We start from the raw sequence: 25,333 nt of genomic DNA on the forward strand, positions 1-25,333 counted from the left end.
TAGTAAAAACTTAAAAAAATCTTCTTTTAAAGAAAGCTAAGATATTAAGCACAAAACATCTTCTAATGAGTGTCTACCAACTTTGATCAAATAAAAGCCCTTGGGTCAAAATTGGCTCCGCCCCTGGGGGTCATTGATTTTCCCTATATGCATATAGTAAAAACTTAAAAAATCTTCTTTGAAAAAAACCAATTAGCTAGAGTTTAGATACTAAGCATGAAACATCTTCTAGTGAGTGTCTACCAACTTTGTTCAAATAAAAGCCCTGGGGTCAAAATTGGCCCCGCCCCAGCTGACATTTATTTTCTTTATATGTGTATAGCAAAAACTTAAAAGTCTTCTTTGAAAAAACACGAATAGCCAGAGTTTAGATATTAAGCATGAAACATTTTCTAGTTAGTGTCTACAAAGATTGTTCAAATAAAAGCCCTTGGGTCTAAACTGGCCCTGCCCCAGGTGTGTCATTGTTTTTAACTATATGTGTAGAGAAAAAAACTTGACCAGCTAGACCTTAGATGTTAAGCATGAAATATCTTCTAATGGGTGTCTACCAAGTTTGCTCAAATAAAAGCCCTGGGGTTTAAACTGGTCCCGCTCTGGGGGCCTATATACAGGTGAGCGACTTCAGGGCCATCATGGCCCTCTCGTTTTTGATATGTATGTGATCAGTACATGTGCTGGGATTGACAATTATGCATTTTATTTGGATTTTAAAGGTGTTTTGAGCTCCAAACCCCAAGTGTCTGACTGTTTCCTGTGATCATTTTTAAAGAGTTTTACCAACAAATTTTCTTAAAATGAGAAAAATTGAAACATAAGTGAATGGCCAAATGGCCCTTCAGAATGTTGATTGGGTTCTAACCCTTAGGGGACATATGCTTGCAATACTATGATTATAATTGCTTGTTAGTCCCCTACCGGTTTACCGGAGGGGACTTTAGGTTTACCCTCCGTCCGTCTGTCCGTCCGAGCATACATTTGATATTTATGAGCTTCATTCCGTAGTTAAATAAAGAACAAAAGCTCATAAAATTCAAATTAAGAGCTATTTTTTTGATTTTATGAGCTGATTTTGCTTATGGACTTTGGTCCAGGTGTAGTTTATGAGCTGACTTACCTCTTAAATATCAAAAGTTGGTACTTCCGTCCGTCTGTCCGTCCGTCCGTCCACAAAAACTGGATCCCGCGATAACGCAAAAAGTACTGAAAATATTTTAATGAAACTTGATATATGGATCAATGGCAGTATGGAGATTATGCACGTCTTTTTCTTTTCTTCCTTTGTTGAAAATTCTGGTTGCTATGGCAACAAATACACTGAAAATATGGCAAATTTTACAAAAAAACCTGGATCCCGCGATAACGCAAAAAGTACTGAAAATATTTTAATGAAACTTGATATATGGATAGATGGCAGTATGGAGATTATGCACGTCTTTTTCTTTTCTTCCTATGTTGAAAATTCTGGTTGCTATGGCAACAAATAGACTGAAAATATGGCAAATTTTACACATAACCTGGATCCAGTGATAACACAAAAAGTACTGAAAATATGTTTATGAAACTTGACATATGGGTAGATGGCAGTATGGAAATTATGCACATCCTTTTTTATCTTCCTATGTTGAAAATTCTGGTTGCTATGGCAACAAATAGACTGAATTTCAAGATTTCTGATTCTAGTTTTTAAGTTTTTTCACTATAAGTTCTTTATTTCTTAAGGTATTTTCTTCAAACTTTAAATATAAGTTGCTTGTCATCAACCACATCATATGTGACAAGGTTTACAACTCTAGCACAAAATTTATCAGAATTACCTGCCTTGAACTTAAAATTTTCATGAAAAAAACATTGTTTTTTTTGTAATAACTTCTTTTTCTGAATGTATCTACTTCAAACTTCATATAAATGTTTCTTATTGTCACTCAACATTTGTGAGTGTTCAATGCTCTAGCAAGACTATTTCCAGAATTATGCCCCTTTTAAACTTAGAATTTTTTTTGAGAAATTGGTAATTTTTACTCCAACTTCTTCAATCATGATAGGATTTTGAAAATGTTATATTTTGATAACAGGGATGTTTAAAAAATAACTTTAGAGTGTCCTTCAGTCCGTCTGTCTGTACATAAAAACTGTTTCCTGTGATCACTTTTCAAGAACTTTTTCAACAAATTTACTTAAAATAGGAACCTAAGTGAATGGCCAATGGCCCTTCAGAATGTTGCTTGGGCTCTTACCGGTATGGCACTTATGGATTGCTTGCAATACTATGATAATTGCTTGTTTTAATTGTTTTGTATTCCTTTACTGCGCCCAGTATTTAACCCATTACTTCATGAGCATTTTGTGAAAAATGGCTGTTTTCATTGAAAAGTCCCCCATTACAAGTTCAAATTGCTATAATACTATAAAAACTGCTTCAACACTAATCAAACTTGGCATAAATGTTGACTGGACCATTGTCCTTGCAACAACATGCTCAGGCTCAAATTTTCTGTTACCATGGCAACGAGGGGACATCTCAAAATTGCCAAAAATCTCTATTTTGCCTTGATTTTTTCCATCAAAATTGATTTCAAAGTGCTGCAACTTCTCAATGGATTGAGATAGAGTCAAATGCTTTTCAGCGTTGGTTACACGTTACCTTATGATCAATCTTGGGTCATTTACAGCCTCTCACAAGTCGAAATTTTCTTGGCGATGAGGGGGACTCCGCCCCCCTTCAAAGCCCCCCCAAACAGAAGGGGGCACATCCCCCTTCTGGCAACCCCCTGATGTATCTTTTGGTTGGGGGGCCGCACCAAAAAAGAGGTCACTTTTTTTAACAACATTTCTCAAACAAAAACAAGTGTTTGGAGCCTAAATAAGGCATTTTTTCATCATTTGAGGCAACAAAAAGGGGGGGGGGGGGTGAAAAAGGCGTGTATATGAAGTAATGGGTTAATAAGTTGTGGCTGTCTCCTCTGAGAGCTGTTAGTTTAATTTATGATTTATTTTTCTCTTTAAGCAGTTATCTTTAAACATTACATGACTTGTATGCTTTTCACATTATTTTTAGTGTATGTTTCATTCATAGAAGTTACAGCATGTATGCCCTGTTGCAAAATGTTATTTATAATATGATGATTTTATGTTGTTTTGAATCATCGCCATTTATTTTGATTTTTCCATTTTCAGGTTCTAAAGTGTATAAAGTGGATCATTATAGTGGAAGTTTAGGTGGAGAATCAAGGCTTACTTTAATTGGGAAAGGTAGGTTCAGCAATTTTTTTGAAGCATACAATAAAGTTCTGAGAAAGAATAAACAGATATATGTATGATTTTGATCATTGTTATTTTAGATAAATTAATTTGGTGTTGAGTTTTCTCGGACATTGTGATAAAATTTTCTAAACAAACGTAACTTAATCACTGAGTGTTGCTAAAGTCAACACTATATTTTAAATATAGTGTTGACTTTAGCAACACTCAGTGATTAAGCCACTTGAAAGCCTGTATTTATCATCTGATGATATGCTTTTAACATGTTTAAGTTACAAACAAAAGCAAGTAATTATTATAAAAGTAAGCAATTTAATTCATAATTATGCAAGTAATTATTATAAAAGTAACATTAATTTGAAACTTCATCTGTTTAAATAATAAATTGTCAGGTCGTTAAGTGGAGGTCTAGTTATTCCTGCTCGTGCCCATAACTAGCATTTCATTACTTTGATTATGTATTAACTATAATATATTCCTTTCAGAATCAACACATATTTCAATATATATTTCAATTATTATTAGCTCTTTGGTGGTTTATGGGTATATATCCGTAAAATATAAAACTGAAACCATCGTAATGATGTGACGTCATAAATAATGCAGGTTGTATTATAATTTGACATGCTTTTCAATTAGTATAAAGGTTTCTGTGCACCCACTTTAGGGGGGGGGGGGGAGGCATTTAGATTTACCCTTGTCCTCCGTTCTCTTTTGTGTCTCACATAACTCAAAAAGTATTTGACCTAGAGTCATGAAACTTTACAGGAATGTTAATCAGCATGTGTAGTTATGCATTTGGGTATTTTCGTATGGATTCATTTAGTATTTTAGAGTAATTGCCCTTGACTTTTGCAATTTTGAACTTGTGTTGCATGTTACTCAAAAAGGCTTTGACATAGTGTCATGAAACTTTACAGGAATGTTGATTAGTGTGTGTAGTTGTGCACCTGGGTATTTTTGTATGAATTTATTTAGTATCTTAAGAGTTATTGCCCTTGACTTAGTAAATTTTGCAATTTTCAACTTGTGTCGCATGTAACTCAAAAAGGATTTGACCTAGAGTCATGAAACTTTACAGGAATGTTGATCAGTGTGTGTAGTTGTGCACCTGGGTATTTTTGTATGAATTTATTTAGTATCTTAAGAGTTATTGCCCTTGACTTAGTAAATTTTGCAATTTTCAACTTGTGTCGCATGTAACTCAAAAAGGATTTGACCTAGAGTCATGAAATTTTACAGGATTGTTGATCAGCATGTGTAGTTGTGCACCTGGGTATTTTTGTCTGGATTTATTTAGTATTTTTAGAGTTATTGCTTTTGACTTAGAGAATGCTTGCAATTTTCAACTTGTGTCGCTTTTAACTCAAAAAGGATTTGACATAGAGTCATGAAACCTCACGGGAATATTGCTCCGCATATGTAGTTGTTCACCTTGGGTTTGGCTTGTGGATTTATCCAGTATTTGTAGAGTTATTGCCCTTGACTTAGTAAAAACCGTTTCATTATGTTGTGTTATTTGTTCCTCGAGTGGGAGTTAGAATCAACCAACTTTACAGGAATAATGATCAACATCACTAAATTACAGGAATAATGATCAACATCACTGTGAAGCTATGCACCTTATATCAAAATTATAGCTTTTGGGTCAAAATGTGCCCTGTTCCAGGGAGGCATAGGTTTTTTCTTATGTGTATATATAGTAAAAACATGTCTTCTCTTAAACAACAAGAGATAAGACTAGTTTTTATGCCAACGCAGCATCTGCGATTCAGTGGCATAATGTAGCGATTCACCTGTGTGTATTTATGTGATTCCTAAATAAGTTTACAATCTTTTACACAACACGAGATACTTAAATAAGGTTTTTAGCTTTTAAGGGAGTTTGTCTTTTTAGCTCACCTGTCACAAAGTGACAGGGTGAGCTTTTGTGATCGCTTTTCTTCCGGCGTCCGTCGTCCGTAAACTTTTACTTTAAATGACATCTCCTCATAAACCACAAGGCCAATTTCATCCAAACTTCACAGGAATGTTCCTTTGGTGGTCACCTTTAAAAATTGTTCAAAGAATTTAATTCCATGCAGAACTCTGGTTGCCATGGCAACCGAAAGAAAAAACTTTAAATATCTTCTTTAAAAAAACCATAAGAGCTAGAGCTTAGATATTTGGCATGAAACATCTTCTAGTGAGTGTCTACCAAGTTTGTTCAAATAAAAGCCCTGGGGTCAAAATTGGCCCGCCCCGGGGGGTCATTGATTTTCCCTATATGCATATAGTAAAAACTTAAAAAATCTTCTTTAAAAGAACTCAAAGAGCTATGGCTAAGATATTGAGCATCAAACATGTTCTAATAGGTGTCTACCAAGTTTGTTTCAAAGAAAAGCCCTGGGGTCAAAATTGGCCCCGCCCCAGGGGGTCATTGATTTTCCCTATATGCATATAGTAAAAACTTAAAAAAAGCTTCTTTTAAAGAACCAAAACGAGTTAGAGCTAAGATATTTAGCATTAAACATGTTCTAATAAGTGTCTACCAAGTTTGTTCAAATAAAAGCCCTTGGGTCAAAATTGACCCCCCCCGGGGGTCATTGATTTTCCCTATATATGCATATAGTAAAAACTTAAAAAATCTTCTTTTAAAGAACTCAAAGAGGCTATGGTTAAGATATTAAGCATCAAACATGTTCTAATAGGTGTCTACCAAGTTTGTTCAAATAAAAGCCCTGGGGTCAAAATTGGCCCCGCCCCGGGGGTCATTGATTTTCCTTATATGTGTATAGCAAAAACTTAAAAAATCTTTTTTTGAAAAAACCCAAATAGCTAGAGTTAAGATATTAAGCATGAAACATCTTTTAGTGAGTGTCTACAAAGTTTGTTCAAATAAAAGACCTGGGGTCAAAATTGACCCCGCCCCGGGGTCATTGATTTTCCTTATATGTGTATAGCAAAAACTTAAAATCTTTCTTTGAAAAAACCCAAATAGCTAGAGTTTAGATATAAAGCATGAGACATATTCTAGTAAGTGTCTACAAAGTTTGTTCAAATAAAAAACCCTGGGGTCATAACTGGCCCGGCCCAGGGGTGTCATTGTTTTTAACTATATGTGTATAGTAAAAACTTTAAAAAAATCTTCTTTTAATAGCCCAATGAGCTAGAGCTTAGATGTTAAGCATGAAACATCTTCTTATGGGTGTCTACCAAGTTTGTGCAAATAAAAGCCCTTTGGTAAATTGGCCCTGCAACGTTTGGGGGGGGGGGGGGGTTGGGGGGGCCTATATACAGGTGAGCGACCTCAGGGCCATCATGGCCCTCTTTGTTCAGAGATATACTGTTCAGCAATAATCACATTCAAAATCAAATGCTGCAACTTGTTCATCAGACATTTCAGCCATATTAACATAATTATGTTACACAAGCGCGATATACGAGCCTTGGACACTGAGTACACCATACCCATTTTGATATGTCGTCGTCAAATGGGCATCTACATTTAGCACAAACACTTCTATCTATTGGGACTTCAACCTCAGAAGCATCTGATAAAGCTATGCTGTTCTCATCAGAAGGAGAGGAATTGACGGTGACGTTTTTCAAGAGCTTCCAATATTTTTTTTTCTCCTTCTTCTGTTGTTCTTTTATCTGTCTTTTTTCTTCACTTTCTTTCTGCTTTTGCTGCTTCAGTTTTTTTTTTCATTTGGTTTTTGTTCTCTTTGCTGTTTTCTTTTCATTTTTGTCTGTTCTAACTTCATCTTCTGTTTTATTAATTCTTGTAATTTTTGTCTGGTTATTGCTTTAAGCATATGTTGCTAGGTTGACTATTGTTAACCTTGACTTTGGCGAAGGGGACTTTTAAGATTTGAATCAAAAGATGGTGAAACTTTTGGGTCACTAACACCACTTTATACACAAGGTAATGCACATTCCTGTCGATTGTTATTAATCATGTCAGACTTGGGGCATGGTATTATAGCTGGAGGTTCAACATTTAATTTTACTGGCGATGTTGGATTATCGATAGCAGGTTGCACATAGATGTTTTGTGTCACATCGGATGAAGTTAGATTAGATACAAGCAAATCAGAATCAGACAGTACTTGGGTGGCTAAGATGCTATTCGTTGTGGATGGAGATGATGTAGGCTTATCAGTAGAAGTTTGCATTTGAATGTCTGAGATACCCTGTGATTTAGGCATTTTATCATCAATTACTGTTGATGCGAAGACTTGGCTTGGGCAAAGTTTTAGCGTCAAAATTACATGAGACTCATCTAGTGGAAATAATCCTTCATCTCAGAATCCTTTTACGACAACATCAGTTGTTGTTACCCTTTTCCATGCGTTTTTAAAAATGGATGCAAATTTCTGTTTAGTTACAAAATCTCTGATATTCTCTAACTGAAAATCTCTGGCCGCCTGTTTCCATGATCCTTTCAAGGCACTAAAAAGTTTCAAATTGCACAGCTGGAGAAGATGCGAGGCATGTTCTAAAAGACAATAAAGGACAATGTCATGCGCTTTGCATAATTTACTGACAGATTGAGATGTTTAGTATGCCAGTCAAGGAAAAGAACAATAGGTTTTTTTACTCCCTGAGATTTAACAGCTGGAATGGAGGTGTCCTTAATCCATGTATAAAAAATCTCCGAGTCCGTCTAGCCGTTGTCACTCCCCCCAAAAACAGCCTCAGGAAAATTTTCAAGTGGGTTTTGATGGAACCTTTGCCCCTGGAAAACTATTATTAATCGATACCTCATCAAGATGTAAAGTTATGAACGTTAATGTATGCTTTTATACCCAGTAAACCGATCATTCTTACCCTCCTTTGATGGAGGTATTTACAAGCTTGTTCTTTTTTCCAAGTTGCTGGGTGTGCGTTTCTGCAATTTCAGATTATCGTTTCACAAATGCATACCAAACCAATCTTTACCTGGTCTGTTATCCCCCAGTAAAAAGGATTTTTGCGACAATCGTCATTTCCATTACTTTCTTTACCAATGTCCAACAATTCATTTCTGGTCCGGTCCAAAAGCCAATGCGGGGCCCATGTGTATTGTCCAGTCAACGATCGTTTCTTTTCCTCGGCTGCAGTAAGAACAGTTTTCAATATTTGAGCTAATTTGGAGTCCTATTGTTGACTTTGTCAAACAAAGTTGATCGTCGGACTTCATACGCTCTTGCTGATGCCCTGAGGGCCATTGAACTGGACTGGACTGCCGCAACAGCGTTATTCATGGCAATCTGGTCATACATCCGTTTCTTTTTACCAATTTGGTGACTCATCTAAAGTTAACAAAAATATTGAATACACATCTGTGTCTGTTAGATATTAAAGTGTTCCTACATTTATATATCTTATTATTGATTTGTTTGTTTATTATTTATTTATTTTGGATTTATTTATTTATCTTTTCAATATACTATTTTATTTATTTATATTTATTTAGATCTTTATATTTAGATTTATTTAGATTTATTATTTAAAAATATTTCAACATACAAATTTATCTATTTGAATTTGTCTACCTGTAAAACATCAATTATCTAATAATGTGTTAAATATAGTAATAACTCAATTTACTCATTTATTTATTCAGTTATTGATTGATTGATTGATTGATTAATTGATTAATTAATTAAATAATCAAAGGCTAGTTGCTTATTTATTTATTCAATTAATCAATCAATAACTTAAGCATCAATCAAAATTAATGATACATTGGGATTAAACCTTGTTGCATTATAGTGTCCGATTAAACCCAACTTATTATACTTTTCATTTGACAATAATCGGACAACACGTTTGTAAACAATTGAGTTGTGTAAACATTTTTATGAGTGCCCACGGGAAATAGCATGACTATAAAAATGTGGGTGGGGACATTGACAAAATGCCTAAAAATGCTTTTTTAAAATCACATTTTCCTTAATCACAAACCATGCCAGACCTAAATAAAATTGTAATTCTTACCTGCTTGGTGTTCAAAGTTGTGTTGTTTAAGTAAAAAAGCTATAGAACGTGCTTGATGTACAGTTTTAAAGTTCGCGCGTTGCAAACTACCTATTTATTATATTACACAATGTTAAAGAGGAGAAACAGACACCGTCCGAGTAGACACGACGACTGATTAGATCCGAACCCGCTCTATACACAATATAACTACTATCAAATGCAAAAACAATTAAGTAGAAAGCTACAAGCTTTTTTAGAAACTCTCTCCTTAATTAGATCAGTTGTATAAACATAATTTTATTATAAGACAATGGAACAATTAACTATGATAACTCTAGATTTAAGTTCATTCATGTCTTCCATAATGGAATAATTAAATGGCGATGGCCCTTCAGAAGGTTGCTTGGGTTCTAACCTGTACAGGACTTTTGTATAAGCTTGCAATACTTTGATTGTTGCTTGTTATATAAATGATATCTACGCTAGACTTAAGATAATTGTTCTTTGTCATTTCTCTAGACTTTAGATAATTGTTATTTGCCATTGTATACTCTAGACTTGACATAATTGTTCTTTGTCATTACTCTAGACTTTACATAATTGTTATTTGTCATTACTCTAAACTTTAGATAATTTGTTCTTTGTCATTACTCTAGACTTGACATAATTGTTCTTTGTCATTACTCATATCATGCATGACAAGGTTCATAACTCTAGCATCTTTATATTTGAGGAGTTATTTCCTCTTTGAACTGATTATCTTACTTTGAAAGACTTAAAATTCTTTTTGCTAACATCATTTTACCTACAGAAAGGATTGATCTCAGATTCCAAATTGTTGTCTTTTCTATTAGAGCATAGAAATGTCTGTTTAACTTTCATACTTATTTATGATGCAAATATGAGCTGCGTCATGACAAAACCAACATAGTGGGTTTGCGACCAGCATGGATCCAGACCAGCCTTACCAACTCTATTACAAGTAGAGAAACTGATAGCGAACAGCATGGATCCTGATCAGACTGCACAGATGCGCAGGCTAGTCTAGATCCATGCTGGTTGCAAACCAATTATGTTCGTTTTGTCATGAAGCGGCTCATATATTGAAAGTTTGAATACTTTCTTATTATACTGATACAGAAATATACTTATATCTTAATAGAATTTTTCATTGTTTTGTTTTCTTTTAATGCGACCAATATTTATTTAATAAGTTGAGCATCTCTGTCTTCTCTTACAGCTCTTGTCTTCCTTGTATTTGTCAGGGCATTTTTTCCTTCTATAACACGGACGGATATTCAGCCCTTTCTCATTTCAAAAATTGCACTTTTTTTTAGAAAGCAGGGGAAAGAAAATCACAATTTCAAAAGAGATTTCACAAAATATCAGAACTTTGTCTTCAAAATTCCTTGTTTACTTTGGGTAAAACTTGATTATCGCCACTTGTTTACCATTAAAGTATCGACTAAAGTAGATTTTACACAGGCCAGAAATAATCAATCTTTCATCGCATTCACCATTTCCGGTTTTAAAATGTCACAAAAGGCAAATATTATGTCATGTTTTCTCAATTTTTTGACATAATGCTTTTTTTATGAATCCCCCTATATAATGGCTGGGGCATATAGTGTAACCATGTTACATCCTTTGGTCATTCCCTCATTCTGTCATTCTGTCATCATCAGTTCTGTTCATTATCTTTGTAACATTGGAAAATATTCAACTCAAATTCGAATTTGGTCATGGTTCGATGATTTTTGAAAGAGTTATGCCCCTTTTACTTTGAAAATAATACAAAATTTTCAGTTTCCGTTCATTATCTCCCCAACAGTATCACACATTCAACTCAAACTTGACATATGCATACGTCAAAGAATTGCACAGGTCAAGTTTGAATTTGGTCAAAATTCAATGATTTTTGGCGGAGTTATGCCCCTTTCACTTGGAAAATATTATGAAATTCTTTAGTTTCTGTTCATTATTTCCCCAACGGTATTACACATTCAACTAAAACTTGATATATATGAATACATCAAATGCATGCTCAGGTCAAGTTTGAATTTGGTCATGGTTCAATGATTTTTGTCAGAGTTATGCCCCTTTCATTTTGAAAAAAATATGAAATTTTCAGTTTCTGTTTATTATCTCCCTAATGGTATTACACATTCAACTCAAACTTGACATATGCATACGTCAAACAAATGTGCAGGTCAAGTTTGAATTTGGGAATTGGTTCAATGATTTTTGGCAGAGTTACGCCCCTTTCACTTTGAAAATTATATGAAATTTTCAGTTTCCTTTCATTATCTCCCCAACGGTATTACACATTTAATCAAACTTATAAAATAGATAAGTCAAAGGAATGCACAAGTCAAGTTTGAATTTCGTCATGGTTCAATGATTTTTAACACAGTTATGCCCCTTTCACTTTAAAAATAATATGAAATTTTCAGTTTCTGTTCATAATCTCCTCTAGGGTATTACACATTCAACTCAAATTTGACATATGGAAACGTCAAAGAAATGGGCAGGTAAAATGCGAATTTTGTCATGGTTACATGATTTTTGGCAGAGTTATGCCCCTTTAACTTTGAAAAAAAGGAAGTTTTCAGTTCCCATTCATTATCTCCCCTAAAGTTGTAAAATATTCAACTCAAATTAAAGATATGGATATGTCATAAGAATGCATTGGTCAATTTCGAATTTGGTCATGGTTTGATGATAGCTGACAGAGTTATCACTCTTGAACTTTAAAAAAAAAATCAGAAATTTTAAGTTTCCGTTCATTAGACTCCACAATGGTTGTACACATTCAACTCAAATTTGACATATAGATACATCTTAGGAATAAGCAGTTCAAGTTTGAATTTGGTCGTGGTTCAATGATTCTGGACAAAGTTATCTCTCTTGAATGTTGGAAAAATTTTGAATTTTCAGTTTCAACACTCATACTTTTGTGGAAATGTATGTAACCATTATTTTAGCTACAAATATGGAATATGCAATTTACAAAAGGTTAACACTGAATAGTTTCAGAACTTTGTATAAAAATGGTTTGTGTTAACATTGAATAGTTTTAAGGGCTTTGAACTTGAAATGAAAAAAATAATTTGTGCAAACAAATTTGGAATGAAATATCAACATATAAAATTTTGACTGCATGCGGGGGCATCCGTGGCGTGACAACACATTTCTAGTTTACAAAATGAACAGACCCTGAGGCCCCTTTACAATTTTGACAAAAAATGCCCTGTTTGTTAAGTCTACTTGATTAAGACTAGAAAAGATATGTGTTTATATTAGGATGTTTATATTAGATCTTTCACAAAAACCTGAAGTAACCATTGTTTGTTGTTTTCTTTTGTCAGGGTTTTCAACAGACCATTTTAGACAGTATGAGGACCCTAATGCTGGGAACAGGGTGTACCTTGTCAGTAAGTCGGGCATTCAATACAATTGCCCGGTAGATAATTATGCCACATCAGTAACACGACTCTTCTGTCATACTCCAGAGTAAGTAAACATCCACAAATTATAGTTGAGTACTGTGGAATTAATTAACAGGAAACTCATAGGAACATTATGTGTTTTTTTACTAATTGATCCTAGATTCTTATATAATTTAACCAATAAAAGGAATAAATATCTTATAAACAAACAATGTATAGCAAACATCATTATAAAACACCTTATTACATGCACCATGGTTAAAATGATGTTTTTGTTATATTTCTTAAATTCAAATAATATTTTTGATAATTTTTCTCGTTCATTATACGTATTTTCAGGTGTTTAAAGCCTACATTGAATATTTCAGAGGCATGAAAGAGGAGGATCATTATATCAGAGTCGTTGTCGACGGAGTTCCTAGCCAAATATGTCAGGGTAAAGACAAGTCTGTTTTTTGCAGTCACAGGGTATATATTACTTTATAATACTGTATGTTTGTAACGTCATTTTACATTGGATAATCGTGATGTTTATATAGTTTTATATACACAGCAGCTGTCGATTCATGAAGAATTCTTAATTTTTTCTATAAAAATGATGCTTGCTATATTATAAATTCGTTACTAAGATTGTTGACAGGTTATATGGCCGTATATAAATGGGTGTTTGCAATATAACCCTCACCTAGAGGCTTGGGCTATATTTAGAAATAGCTATATGTATAGGGCCATATAACCTGTCAACGATCTTTATAAATAATAAATAATATAGGGGTATATAATTTTTTTTGGGGGGTGGGGGGGGGTAAAACTTATTCAATTATCAAGTGCAATACTTTTGAAACGCACTCATTGACAGTACCTGATAGCATGAGTTACCAGCACTTTTTCTATTTTGAAAAAAAAAATATATAGGAATTAAAGCTGCACGCCCTCAGACGAGCCAAATATTTCAAGAAAATCAATATTGAGAAAAATGTACTAAAATTTTAAGAAAGGTAAAACATTCAAGATCAATGTTATATTTTTCATATTATATTATATACAGTTTCAGACTGATTTTGCAGAATTTATTACCATATTTCTTCTGGGCTTCTAACACAGTAAGGGCTTTAATTCTTTTGCATAATTATGTTGATGACTTTTTAGTAATTTTTATGCTCCCCCAAAAATTTTGGGAGAGCATTTAGTTGCCAGGTTGCCCATCCATCTGTCATTCCTCCATACGTACGTATGTCTCGAAATCATGTTCGCCCATTACTTTGTTATTTAAAGTCAGATTTTACAATTATTTCACATAAATGATCACCATATTGAGACAACGTGTCGCGCGCAATATTTTGGTCGCTATCCTTGCAGCAAAATCATGTCATTCCATAGTTTTGTTATTTGAAATCAGATTTGACAACTATTTCACAGAAATGATCACCATGTTGAGATGACGTGTCGCGCACAAATTTGGGTTGCTACCTTGAAGGTCAAGGTCACAGCACAGGGCCTTTTTACCCTCTATTACAGGGGCCGGTATAGGGCTGCTTCCCCAAAGAAAATTTCTTTAAAATCATGCAGTTTTCCCCAAATATTGAATTTACATCAAGTTTTTTCTTCCCCTTTTGCAAATATACCATGTAATTTTTCCCCAAAATTAAGGGCTGGGCTGCTTCCCCAACTTGTGAAAAAAAGCCCTGCAGCATGACCTTGCAACAAAATCGTGTCAGGCCCATAACTTTGTTATTTGAAGTTGGATTTTACAACTATTTCACAGAAATGATCACGATATTGAGACAACGTGTGGACTGCGCAACATTTGGGTCGCTACCTTGAAGGTCAAGGTCACAGCATGACCTTTCAGTAAAATTGTGTCCGGCCCATAACTTCTTTATTTAAAATCAGATTTTACAACTATTTCACAGAAATGATCACCATATTGAGACGATGTGTTGTGCCCAACATTTGAGTCGCTACCTTGAAGGTCAAGGTCACAGTACAACCTTGCAGCAAAATTGCGTCCGGCCCATAACTTTGTTATTTGAAGTCAATTTATAAACTATTTCACAGATATGATCACCATTATAATTGAGAGGATGTATCATTTGCAACATTTGGGTTGTTTTTACACTTTGAACTTTGTCTGTGACATAACTGTGACACTATAAGAGGTATAGCTTCATGTGTCCAAAACCTATTCGGGGAGCATCACCCAGTCCAACGGCTCTTGTCTTGGATTGTAATATGTAAATAACTTTATTTGTTCACCTCTTGAAATTTTACTTTAAAATATATTTCCAAATTTTTCGTGAAAATTAACATGAATATGGAGTTAATTTATGTCAAGTGAGTGATTTTACCCATGCAAAAGGTGGCATTTACTCTGAACTGATCAGTTGAAATAAATAAAGTTCTATCAATTCTTGTGGCTTCATAATTTCCATACACAGTACATAATATTGCTAAGTTATATAAATATGCGATTCATTTTTCCCATTAATTTCAATTTTTACCACTTTGAAAATAGGATGTTGTATTGTTAATTGATTCCTGGAAGTTGGATTTATTCTCTTACTTACTTGGCATTTATTTATCATATAAGTACCTAATCTCGCACCCAACCTCTTCTCAAACCTTTCATTCATGTGCTGTTTATTTTTTTTCTAGAAGTATCTATGATGTTATCAATTTGCGTGCATAAATGTTAGGTTTCTGACAGACATGTCTGCTGCTGTTACATGAAAACATAGCATAGGAAAGGATATTGACATTACCGTATATATTTTTTTATTTAGTGTAATTTCATACAAATTGCTTTTACCTTTGAAAGTCCTGTAGATACACCATTAACTAATTGTGAAAATGAATAGAAGAAAAAAAATCTTAAAAGCAGGTACCTGTATCCTGTAGAGTACTTCAATGTCAGTGATAATCATAATTGACTGTCACTTCATTGACTAAACGAAACAGTAGAATTTCATAGATTCTTGGATAGGTTTGAGATTAGGTTCCTTATATCAAGAGGCCATGTCAGTTTTACAGAAGAGGGTCATGCAAATAGAGCTGTTTTAATTGTATAATTTCAGCCAAATTTTACAGAAATGTTAAATAAAGAGTAAAGTGTACATATGTAAAGAATATTTATAAAGATATATTTTTATTTACACTAAAAGACCTCCTGAATGCTTAGAGGTTTGAGGACTGGTTTGTCCACGATAATAATATCTTCCATATTTGGTCAAGGTGGTTGTTCTAAAAAATTAATTCAAACATTTTTGCTCATACAGCCCACAGTCAAAATAGATTTGTACACTTTTACAGGTGTGTAACTTTTTTCTGATTTTTTTTTATATTTGGAAGGAACATTAAGAAATCTTCTTACTTTGGATGTAGTTAGAGGTTAGTTAGGTCAATATCAACGGTGCTAAAACCTGTTTTTACACTTTTGCCCATACAGTCTTTATTAATACCCTTCTGCAAAGCAGATAGGGGATTTTAGGAATGGCCTCCGTCTGTCTGCCTGTCCATGCGTCTGTAATACTGTCAAGTCCGCTCCATAACTTTTAAACAGATGAAATTTTTTTGAATAACTTGGCAGTGTTATTGCCCTTGACTTAGTAAAAAAATGCAATTTTCAACCTAGTTAAAGAAGTTTTTTACCAATAGTCATGAAACTTAACAGAAATTTTGCTCAGCATGTGAAATTATGCACATGGGGTTTTGCTTGTAGTTTTTATTTTGTTTTGTCAAAGTTAATTCCCTTGACTTACTAAAAATTTGCAATTTTGGTCAGCATGTGTTGTTATGCATCTGGGTTTTTGCTTATGGATTTTTCCAGTATTTCTAGAGTTATTGCCCTAGTACTAAGGCTAGAGTTATTGCCCGTGACTTAGTAAATCAAAGCACTGAAAGCACTGGAGGGTCGCTTGCGCTGACAAATTTATATGACATTATATTGCTGGTGATCACTTGAAAGGCCAAATTTCCTGTCCTTTTGCAACTTTTTTTAAAGGGTCAAGTCATATTCAAGTGGAAATGACTGAGTACAAAGGAAAGTGCAATATTTTGCCATATGATTTTATTCAGGGAGATTTATCATTGACATCCAACAATTACAACACAGTTTATCAAAAGTTCTAAAAACCAGTACTTTTTCTCAAGTGGTTCAGTTGAGATTGAAAAACCAAATTGCTTTATATCCTCAAAATAATACTTTAAATTGGATAAATTTTAAGAGTACACTACTGACAGAAGCAGAAGCTGGAAGTAGATAACCAAGTCCTCTATTAACAATGACTAAGCATTGATAATTTCATCTACTTATAAGGCATATGAAAAACATGCTCATTCTTGGGGATTATAGTTATTATCAATCTGATATTCAAGTTATCATCAACCCATGTGCATATAGACTGGATAGTGTTCAAACAACTCGAAAAGAAAATGGTTGAAAAATCTTTCTGTTTCTATGCATACTAGTAATAAGTGTTCCATCAGGGATAAACTTTCAGTGATTGTGAATACATGACTTATCAAAGTCACAATTTCATCCAGAGAGACTCATGAAATTCTCACAAAATAATAAGTAAAGTATGATTAGTTAAAACTAGAACTATCACTAAATGTGATTAATACCCCCACAAGACTGCTTTGGACATTAGGATGTAACAGAATACCTTGTAAAAGAATTGAAATAGAGTTATGTTTGTGGGCAATTAAAGATAGTAAGTTGTGGTTCTTGTATGTTGCATTTCCTTTCAATGTGGTTGACCATTGATGAAGTTTTATTGAATTACTCTATAATAAGTCCAGAAAGACAAGGAAAAAGATCAATAACTCTATAAATACTGCAGATTGAGAAATGGTTATTGTACACTGCACTTTCTCTCATTTCGCTTGACCATTGTATGAATTTGTATTGAATTCCAACTACATGTACTAGTTTTCAAGTTATGCACTGGACAAAAGTAATTAAGGGCACTAACTGTAGGGTCATTCCTGCAAAGTTTTATTACTGTGCAGTCTTTGGTTTCGGAGGAGATTTGTTTAAAGAAATTTTTGACGACCCACGACAACTGATGGTGGGGGGATCACAATAGTTCACCATGAGCACGTTGTGCTCAGGTGAGCTAAAAAGTAATGATCAAAGTATAAGTTTGTGGATGACCTCGGCAATGCCATGACTGTAACAATACCTCTATTTTTTAAAAAGAAAAAGTCGAGCTAAAAAGGGGCATAACAGCATCAAAAATAATTTATTGAAACTAAATCTGCCTTTTGATACTAACATGGCAAATATCAACTCACTTCATTTCCTTCATAAGTTGTCCTGCAGAAATCAATTGAACACCATAACTTATAACATGCTTTTCAGTAAAAAATGACATTACTTTTAGATTATTTCACAATAAAGTATAATTTCAAAAGTAGCCAGACCCTTATTTGAATGAGGATGAAAAGCCTATAAACAAACAGAAATTTTGTGGGAAATACATTTATTTCTCAGAAAAATGTGATAAATAAAAGAGTAGATAATTAATATTTGCAAATCATGAAGGAAATTAAACAAATTCAGGAAATATGACAGAATCACTTTCAAATCTGAATATTGAAAATTAATGATTCTACACAGAAAAAAAATCTGCTCTCTTTGGCTTGTATGATGGGCTATAGACCTCGGACATAATAAGGCGTCATATCTGAACTACTTTCAGTCACAGTAAAATAGCAGCCTCCATTTACCAACATTGTGGCAAAGTTATACATTGTATATGTTTTTCAATGCCATTCATGAAAATATTAAATCTGCTGTTCACTCTATGAAATATATTTGGATCTTGCATGCAAAAGAAACAAATACCCATTATATGATATGTTCCAAATTTCTTCATACTTACAAAAATTATATATTTATGTAAATTAGTTCATTAACAAGCAAAACTGTAATTTCATTGTTCTGACGAACAATCTGTAGTGTTTTTGTTAAACAGCCATACTCCAAGACCGACAAGTTTTCTGTGGCATTATATTATCCAAAATTAACAATATTGGGAAATAATGGAAAACAAAAATATTAACAAATACATGTATAAAATAAAACCAATGTATATTAATTTAATGTCCATTTATAGTTGAAACTGCGAAATTTAGCTATGTCAACGTCTGAAGGGATTCCAGTTCAATTAATCTTGTGTTCTCCCATAACTGAAGCTACAAATATCTGAAAATAAAATATATTTGTCATGTTGCAAGTAATTGTTTATCTGGCACTGAATATATTCAACATCATAAAGACAATGTGCTCCATACTTAACAATTTACCAGTAAAATCGAAGACATATTTCTTATATATATTATATATATATATCTTTATCATATCTTTGCATGAATTATCATAGTAAGCTTACACCACTATGTAAAATGCTAGTTTCTGGTCACAAGAAAATCAAAAGCAATGGATGGTGTGATATACAGACTTAATTAACTTTACAAATGCTGCTCAAAAAACAAACAAGAATATTGTCAATTTCTTTCAATTAAATGATAGGACAAATATTGGTTTCAATTAATGCTGCTGTACAAGAATAGAACATCACTTCTAACTGCAAGCAGAACCATAGTGTATTCTGGTGTCAGGAAAATAATTATTATCGCTTATTTTGTATCTCATGCTTTCTTTAGATGGATAACAGTAAAAATTTAAAGTGTACTATACCTCATTTGGTATTCTGTATGCTGAAGTTTCCTTTTGAATACAGAAATAACTCCTTCACATAGTAAGCTTCACTTCAATTAAGTTGTTCCAGAAATAATACATTGTTCTACTTGGTACTTCAGACAGCTTCATTTGAACAGAGTGGGCAACTTCTTACTGCAAAGTGGGAGCAAGGTTTAGTAAAACAATTAAACAGCATAAATTGTTCAAATACAAGAAACTAGAAGCAGGGCATAATCTGTTATTGTTTTTTCAGAAAAATAATTGAAAATTTAACTTTTGAATGGATCATTTCACTATGAGCATCGTTTCAATTTTTTAATTTTCTAGTGTAACATGTTTACAGTAATATATATTTTTTTGTATGACTACTAGTCCTACAATGAATTAATGTAATTCTGGAAAGGAAAAATTTTAATTTTAAATACTTTGTCATGATTTTGAATTAGTAAAGGTCTGCAATGATATCAGTCAAACATTAGAAAGTAAAACCCTGATGTACAACAACATCGGTGCAAGTTGAAAATTTGGAAAAACCCTTAAACTATAATTCATTTATTAATCATTTTTCCACATAATCTAATAGTAAAACATGATGATATTTGTCACAAAATCCTAGGCTTCAGGCATATGCACCATGCAACAAGTGATTACAGTAAACATGTTTAAAAAGTTTGATGACTGTAATTAATTACTAAGGGATCAGTAATTACCACAAGATGACAAACCTTAGAACCTTATGATAAGGAAAGACCTTTAATGTACATGCAATCAACAACAGACCTAAATTTATTATTGAAAAAATGACAAACCTGTATGAACTTTTTTCTTCTCTGCAGCAGAAACCTCTTCCTTACAGATAATTGCAAAGAATCTATAAATAGGATCATGATGATCATCATCACGATGAAGACTTCATGGCTGAAACTTCATCACTTTTTGCTATAACAAACTACCAGTTTGAGCTATCTTGTCCTGTATACATGTATATAACTTGTCTGAACCTACTGTACCTTCACTGTTATCAAACAGTAACATGACAGAAGTCACCTAAAAAAAAGCAAAAACAAAATTTAATGTCTTATAATATATTAAAGATCATGCACAAGTAATCAGTATTAAACAAGCAAGTTATATCATTTTACCACAATTTTTTCTGCACATATGATATCTGCATTAAATATATATTAAATAATAACTTTTTAAAGGTCCATTAAGCCTTAGAAAAGATAACATTTTTATTTTTCAAACTTTCCTTTTACATATCTTGTTGCAGTTCTCAAATAGTTACATGTACTCATTGACCATGTACATGTAGATAAGTTATCTGGCAATTGGTATAATTACATTAATTCAGTATTTTGTATGTAAGTCAAAATAATACTTTGCTCACATTTTGCTACCTTTACAACACATGACTGTTTGTTCAGTGTTACTCTTTTCAGTTGTTAAACATTTAAAATGCTCTAAATACATCATTTAAACATCATTTAACACATATTTGACCTTTCTAAAGAATTACAAAATTATTTATCTCTGACACATTATATGTGCTTTTAAGATTATGTACTACACATTTAGTTACACACAACTTGACAGCAAATTATACATTTTTCAATATAATAAAATACAAAAAGAAAAACTGTTTCTCTCTGTAACCAAAGAGAAATCATAAATATTGTAAACTTCAGACTCATACTCTTATTACTACCTTTAGCTAAGGTTGTTATAATATATGTACTTTTCCAGTCAAAATGAGGTAAATATTTTTCAAGGAATTCTTCTTATAAATTAATATGCGAACACAAAACAAATAAATATTAACAATATGACAATAAGTTAAATTCAGTATTTGACCATGATGGTCAGTCATCTAAAGGTCAATGTCATATATGAATTACTTAAAGGGACTCCACTGAGGCTTTTGACATGACCAGAATGGAAATAATATTTCAAGATTGATAATTTGATATTCTATTTGATGTAGATCTTGGCAAAAAACCTATATGCAAAAATTTCAGATCATGCACTCGCTCTGTTTTCCCAGAATGATTACTTGAATAGTGTAAAATGTCCCAAAAATGAACAGTGCTTTTGATTCATACATGTATTGGGAAGAATAGAATTAGAATAGCACAAATATACAATTTTCAATGTATTTCTGAATATATTTCTTAATAGTATGTGCATATCATTCTGGACACAAGGAAAAAAACAACAGCATTTATTGCAAAAAAAGCTGGTATACTGCTTTTGTACAGGAAATACTTCCATGACAGTAGTGTTGTTCTTAAATTTGACTACTAAGTTAAATATGTGTTTCAAATTTTCCAGAGCTCAATAAAATAAATGTGGGTTTTTCTTATAAACAAACATTTAAAGAGAACTTACACTGAACAATACTATCATAGTATGTCTTGACCATGTCACATTAAAAACCTCACACAACAGTTTATTATATCACACACCTGAAATAAATGCATTTCTTATTTAACATTCATATGATTTTCATATCAACAATAAAGCATTCCCAACTTATAGTTATCTAAATCATTTGGCTTAATAGTCAAATCAGCTACATCATGTACATGTATATATACCAACTCAAAACAGGTCAATGCATCAAACTATTGGGACAAATCAGAAGCAAGTAAAATGTTGACCTTAACCATTCAGACAATATCATTCATGTTTATAATATACAATGATTATTTGTGAAATTAATCAGTCAAATCCCATGACATTATCAATTTAATTATATATTTTTCTTATATCAACAATTTTTTCATATTATTAGAAAATCCCCTAATCATCATGTAAATAAAGTGTTATATGATACACAGTCTAAGTACTATCGTCCGTTTTTGTATGCACTAGCATAGAGCAGAATGGGGAACCACGCACTTGTTTGTGGGAGAACACTTCTGGATCAGGAATTACCTTCTAAAAAATCTAGTTGTAGAATCTTTCTTTAAATACAGGTAAATATGACTGAGTGACAGGGCTTGAGCAAAATAAATAAAATCCAGTTGTTTGCATGTGTGTTTGTCCTAAGTGGTCTCTTTATTCGCTCATTTAAAGCTTAATACTAGGTAATTATGTACATAAAGAGAAACAGAAATTCTAAAAAAAAGTCCAAAATAGCAATATTGAAAATGCTGCAGACTCAGTTTGATTGAGCCAGTTTATGGATAGTACTGGAAAGTGCATGCTACTGTTCACACCCAATAGCACCAGGTTAAGCAGTATTCAACATTTAAACATGTAATGGTAAATTTTTTAAATTAGAAACATTAGCAGGTGTATTTTTATGGCAGTGATCATGGAACCTCCAATGTGACATGTTAGTGCCATTCCATGAAAAGTGGCGTATGATTCCCAAAGAATACAATGTGTGTTCCCTTAATGAAAAAAAGAATGGGGGAACTGAACAAAAAAGGATACTGTTCATCAAGATTCTGTGTATTTTTTTCTGCGTTTTTCAAAAACTTTGGTTTAGATTGTTTCAATAATTAGAGTAATTTAGACTATAAAAACTGAATTTGCAAAATATTTGAACTCAGTTAGTGTCAGTGTGAGAACTGAAGCCTAAAGAATAATCAGACACCTCCTCTAGGACAGACTTACTACATGTAAGGCCTTACTGTTTGCATGTAAACAAAGTAGTTTTTTGACTTCCATACAAAATACTAAATCACTTTAACTATACTGATTGCTAAAAAGCAACAGCTGAGGCAAAAGTTGGTTCAGATAATTGCCCATTGAGTAACTTTTTGGAAGTTATAACAGGCCACCAATAACAGGCTTTTGAGAAATAAATTAAAATCATTTCTGGGGCATAATGGGCCTTAAAGCCAGTATGTGCTAGGGGGGCGAGGACAGTAACTTTCATTTTCCAGTACTGTTTAGCCTCAAACAAACCGAACCTGCAACATTTTCAATTGTGTCATTTTGGGTGTTCTTAAGGGATTCTATTTTTCCTCTATGATATGCATTGTAAACATAAACAATAATTTTTGATTCACCAATCTGCCATTATATAATGTCATGCGACAAATACCATGGCCAATAGAACAATAGAAAATACAATGTATGACAATCTGCTTGTAGAAACGAATATCTATGAGTAAATAAAATCAATATATTATCATACTTATCTATTACATCAATCTATTATCTAGTTTATTTATTAAAACTCTGAAAGTTATATTAAATATCATAATATATTATTGATACAAATGAGAATCCAGATTAATTTAATAATTTATTATTATACTGTTAGTTCTGTTAAACCTTTATCTGTTATCTATTAAATATAAAGGATATACCAAACAAATTCCAAAAATACCCAAACCATAAATATTTTTCAGTCCAAATGTATTTTAAAAATTTTGTTAATTTTAGGTGGGGCGAATCGTCACTAAATTCGGACGAATCGTCACTGTGGCGAATCGTTACCCTGTTACCGACAATTTTTATTTATAAACAAATTAATCTTCAAAAATTAATCTCACGGGTGGTTCAGTTTCATAAAGTCTTTCTTATTTAATCGAGGTAAACTGTCAAAATTACTCAAGAACTTACAATTTCTTCAAAATATCCTGGATGTCTGTATCAAATAACGAAAGTCGAATCAAGCTGTGGAAGAAGCATGGCTGACCTCAGTGACCTGTCACGTGATTCAATCGCGCATTGATATTTTTTCTGTACACAGCACAAATTTACTGTAATTTTCGTTATCATAATACATTTCAAAATGTATGATAACCCTCCTGTAATGAATGAAGGTACGGATTTTCTAACTTGTTACCGACAATATGGAACTATTTACTACGTGCATGTATACATATTTCAGCCGAAATTCGGTTCGCAGTAAGCCTGAGATGTAGCTTATAACTTTGGCTCGCTTTGCGCAAGCGCAGCGACCCAAAAACATTCAATTATGTTGTGTTATTTGTTCCTTGAGTGCAGCAATGCTTCAACCAACTTTACAGGAATAATGATCAACATCACTGTAAAGCTATGCATCATGCATAGCTGAAAAATTATTTGACCTGAAAGCTTACAGAATATTGATCAGCATGTGTACTTATGGACCTTGGGGTTGCTTGTGGATTTATTCAGTATTTGTAAAGTACTTGCCCTTTACTTAGGAACAGATTTTTAGTTTTCAACGTGTGGCACATGCAGCCAAAAAAATATATGATCTAGAGTCATAAGATTGGCAAAACAGTGGAGTGTGGGGGAACCTGTGTCCTATGGACACATTTCTAGTTGACAGATGTATTTCATATTTGGTAGGCATATATCTTACATGATACTCTACCTCTTGATTGAGGAAGGGGTCAGGGTGTCAAAATCAAGGATTCCAAATATATATTGCTACATGTTTGCTTATACAGCCTTTTTAGATTGATGTTTTTTATATTTGGTAGGATGATAACTTGCATGGTCTTCTTACTTTGGATTGAATTAGGGGTCAGTTTGGTCAAGGTCATCTGTGCTAAAAAATATTTTTTTTTTTCATTTTCGCTCATATAGCCTTTATTTATTGACAGATATTCATATTTGGTAGGAAGATATCTTGCATAGTTTTTGGATTGAGTAAGGGGTCAGTGGGTCAAAGTCAAGGATGCCAAAAATAGATTTTCATACATAGCCTTTATTTATAGCCTGAAGTTTTTCATACTTGAAAGGAATATACCTTGGATAGTTCAGTGCTGGGAGTCACAAAGTCAATGTCGCATGTAATGACAATAAATCTTTTTACACTTTTTTTATATAGCCTTTCTATTTTTTTTACCAATGTCTCATATTCACAAGGAACATACCTAAGGTTGTTCTTTCAGTTCAGATATACCGTCCTTAACTAAGTGAATTGGTTAACACTTTAATGCTTCCTGAAGGGAGAGCATATAGTTGCTGCTTTGTCCATCTGTCCGTTGTCATGTCCGGAGCATAACTTGTAAACCCT

General features: G+C 33.0%; 1 protein-coding gene and 1 long non-coding RNA gene across 3 annotated transcripts in view; one reads left to right on the forward strand and one right to left on the reverse strand.

Annotated features, from left to right (window-relative positions):
- Positions 1-25,333, forward strand: part of LOC132756357 (fibrocystin-L-like) — a 230,449-nt gene that overhangs the window by 20,757 nt on the left and 184,359 nt on the right. For both annotated transcript variants that reach the window (XM_060747413.1, XM_060747412.1), the window contains exons 3-5: positions 3,178-3,252; positions 12,576-12,720; positions 13,025-13,124. In XM_060747413.1, coding sequence (XP_060603396.1) covers positions 3,178-3,252; positions 12,576-12,720; positions 13,025-13,124 — 320 coding nt within the window. The remainder of the gene's footprint in view (positions 1-3,177; positions 3,253-12,575; positions 12,721-13,024; positions 13,125-25,333) is intronic.
- Positions 17,979-24,286, reverse strand: LOC132756354 (uncharacterized). Its single transcript, XR_009629320.1, has 5 exons — positions 23,944-24,286; positions 21,751-21,827; positions 20,172-20,409; positions 19,360-19,515; positions 17,979-18,864 (listed from the first exon to the last, which is right to left on the reverse strand). It is a non-coding gene; the product is annotated as an uncharacterized LOC132756354 (long non-coding RNA).

This window comes from Ruditapes philippinarum, unplaced genomic scaffold, assembly GCF_026571515.1.
Source record: "Ruditapes philippinarum isolate M1 unplaced genomic scaffold, ASM2657151v2 ctg1014_1_1_1_1, whole genome shotgun sequence".
Lineage (NCBI taxonomy): Eukaryota > Metazoa > Mollusca > Bivalvia > Venerida > Veneridae > Ruditapes > Ruditapes philippinarum.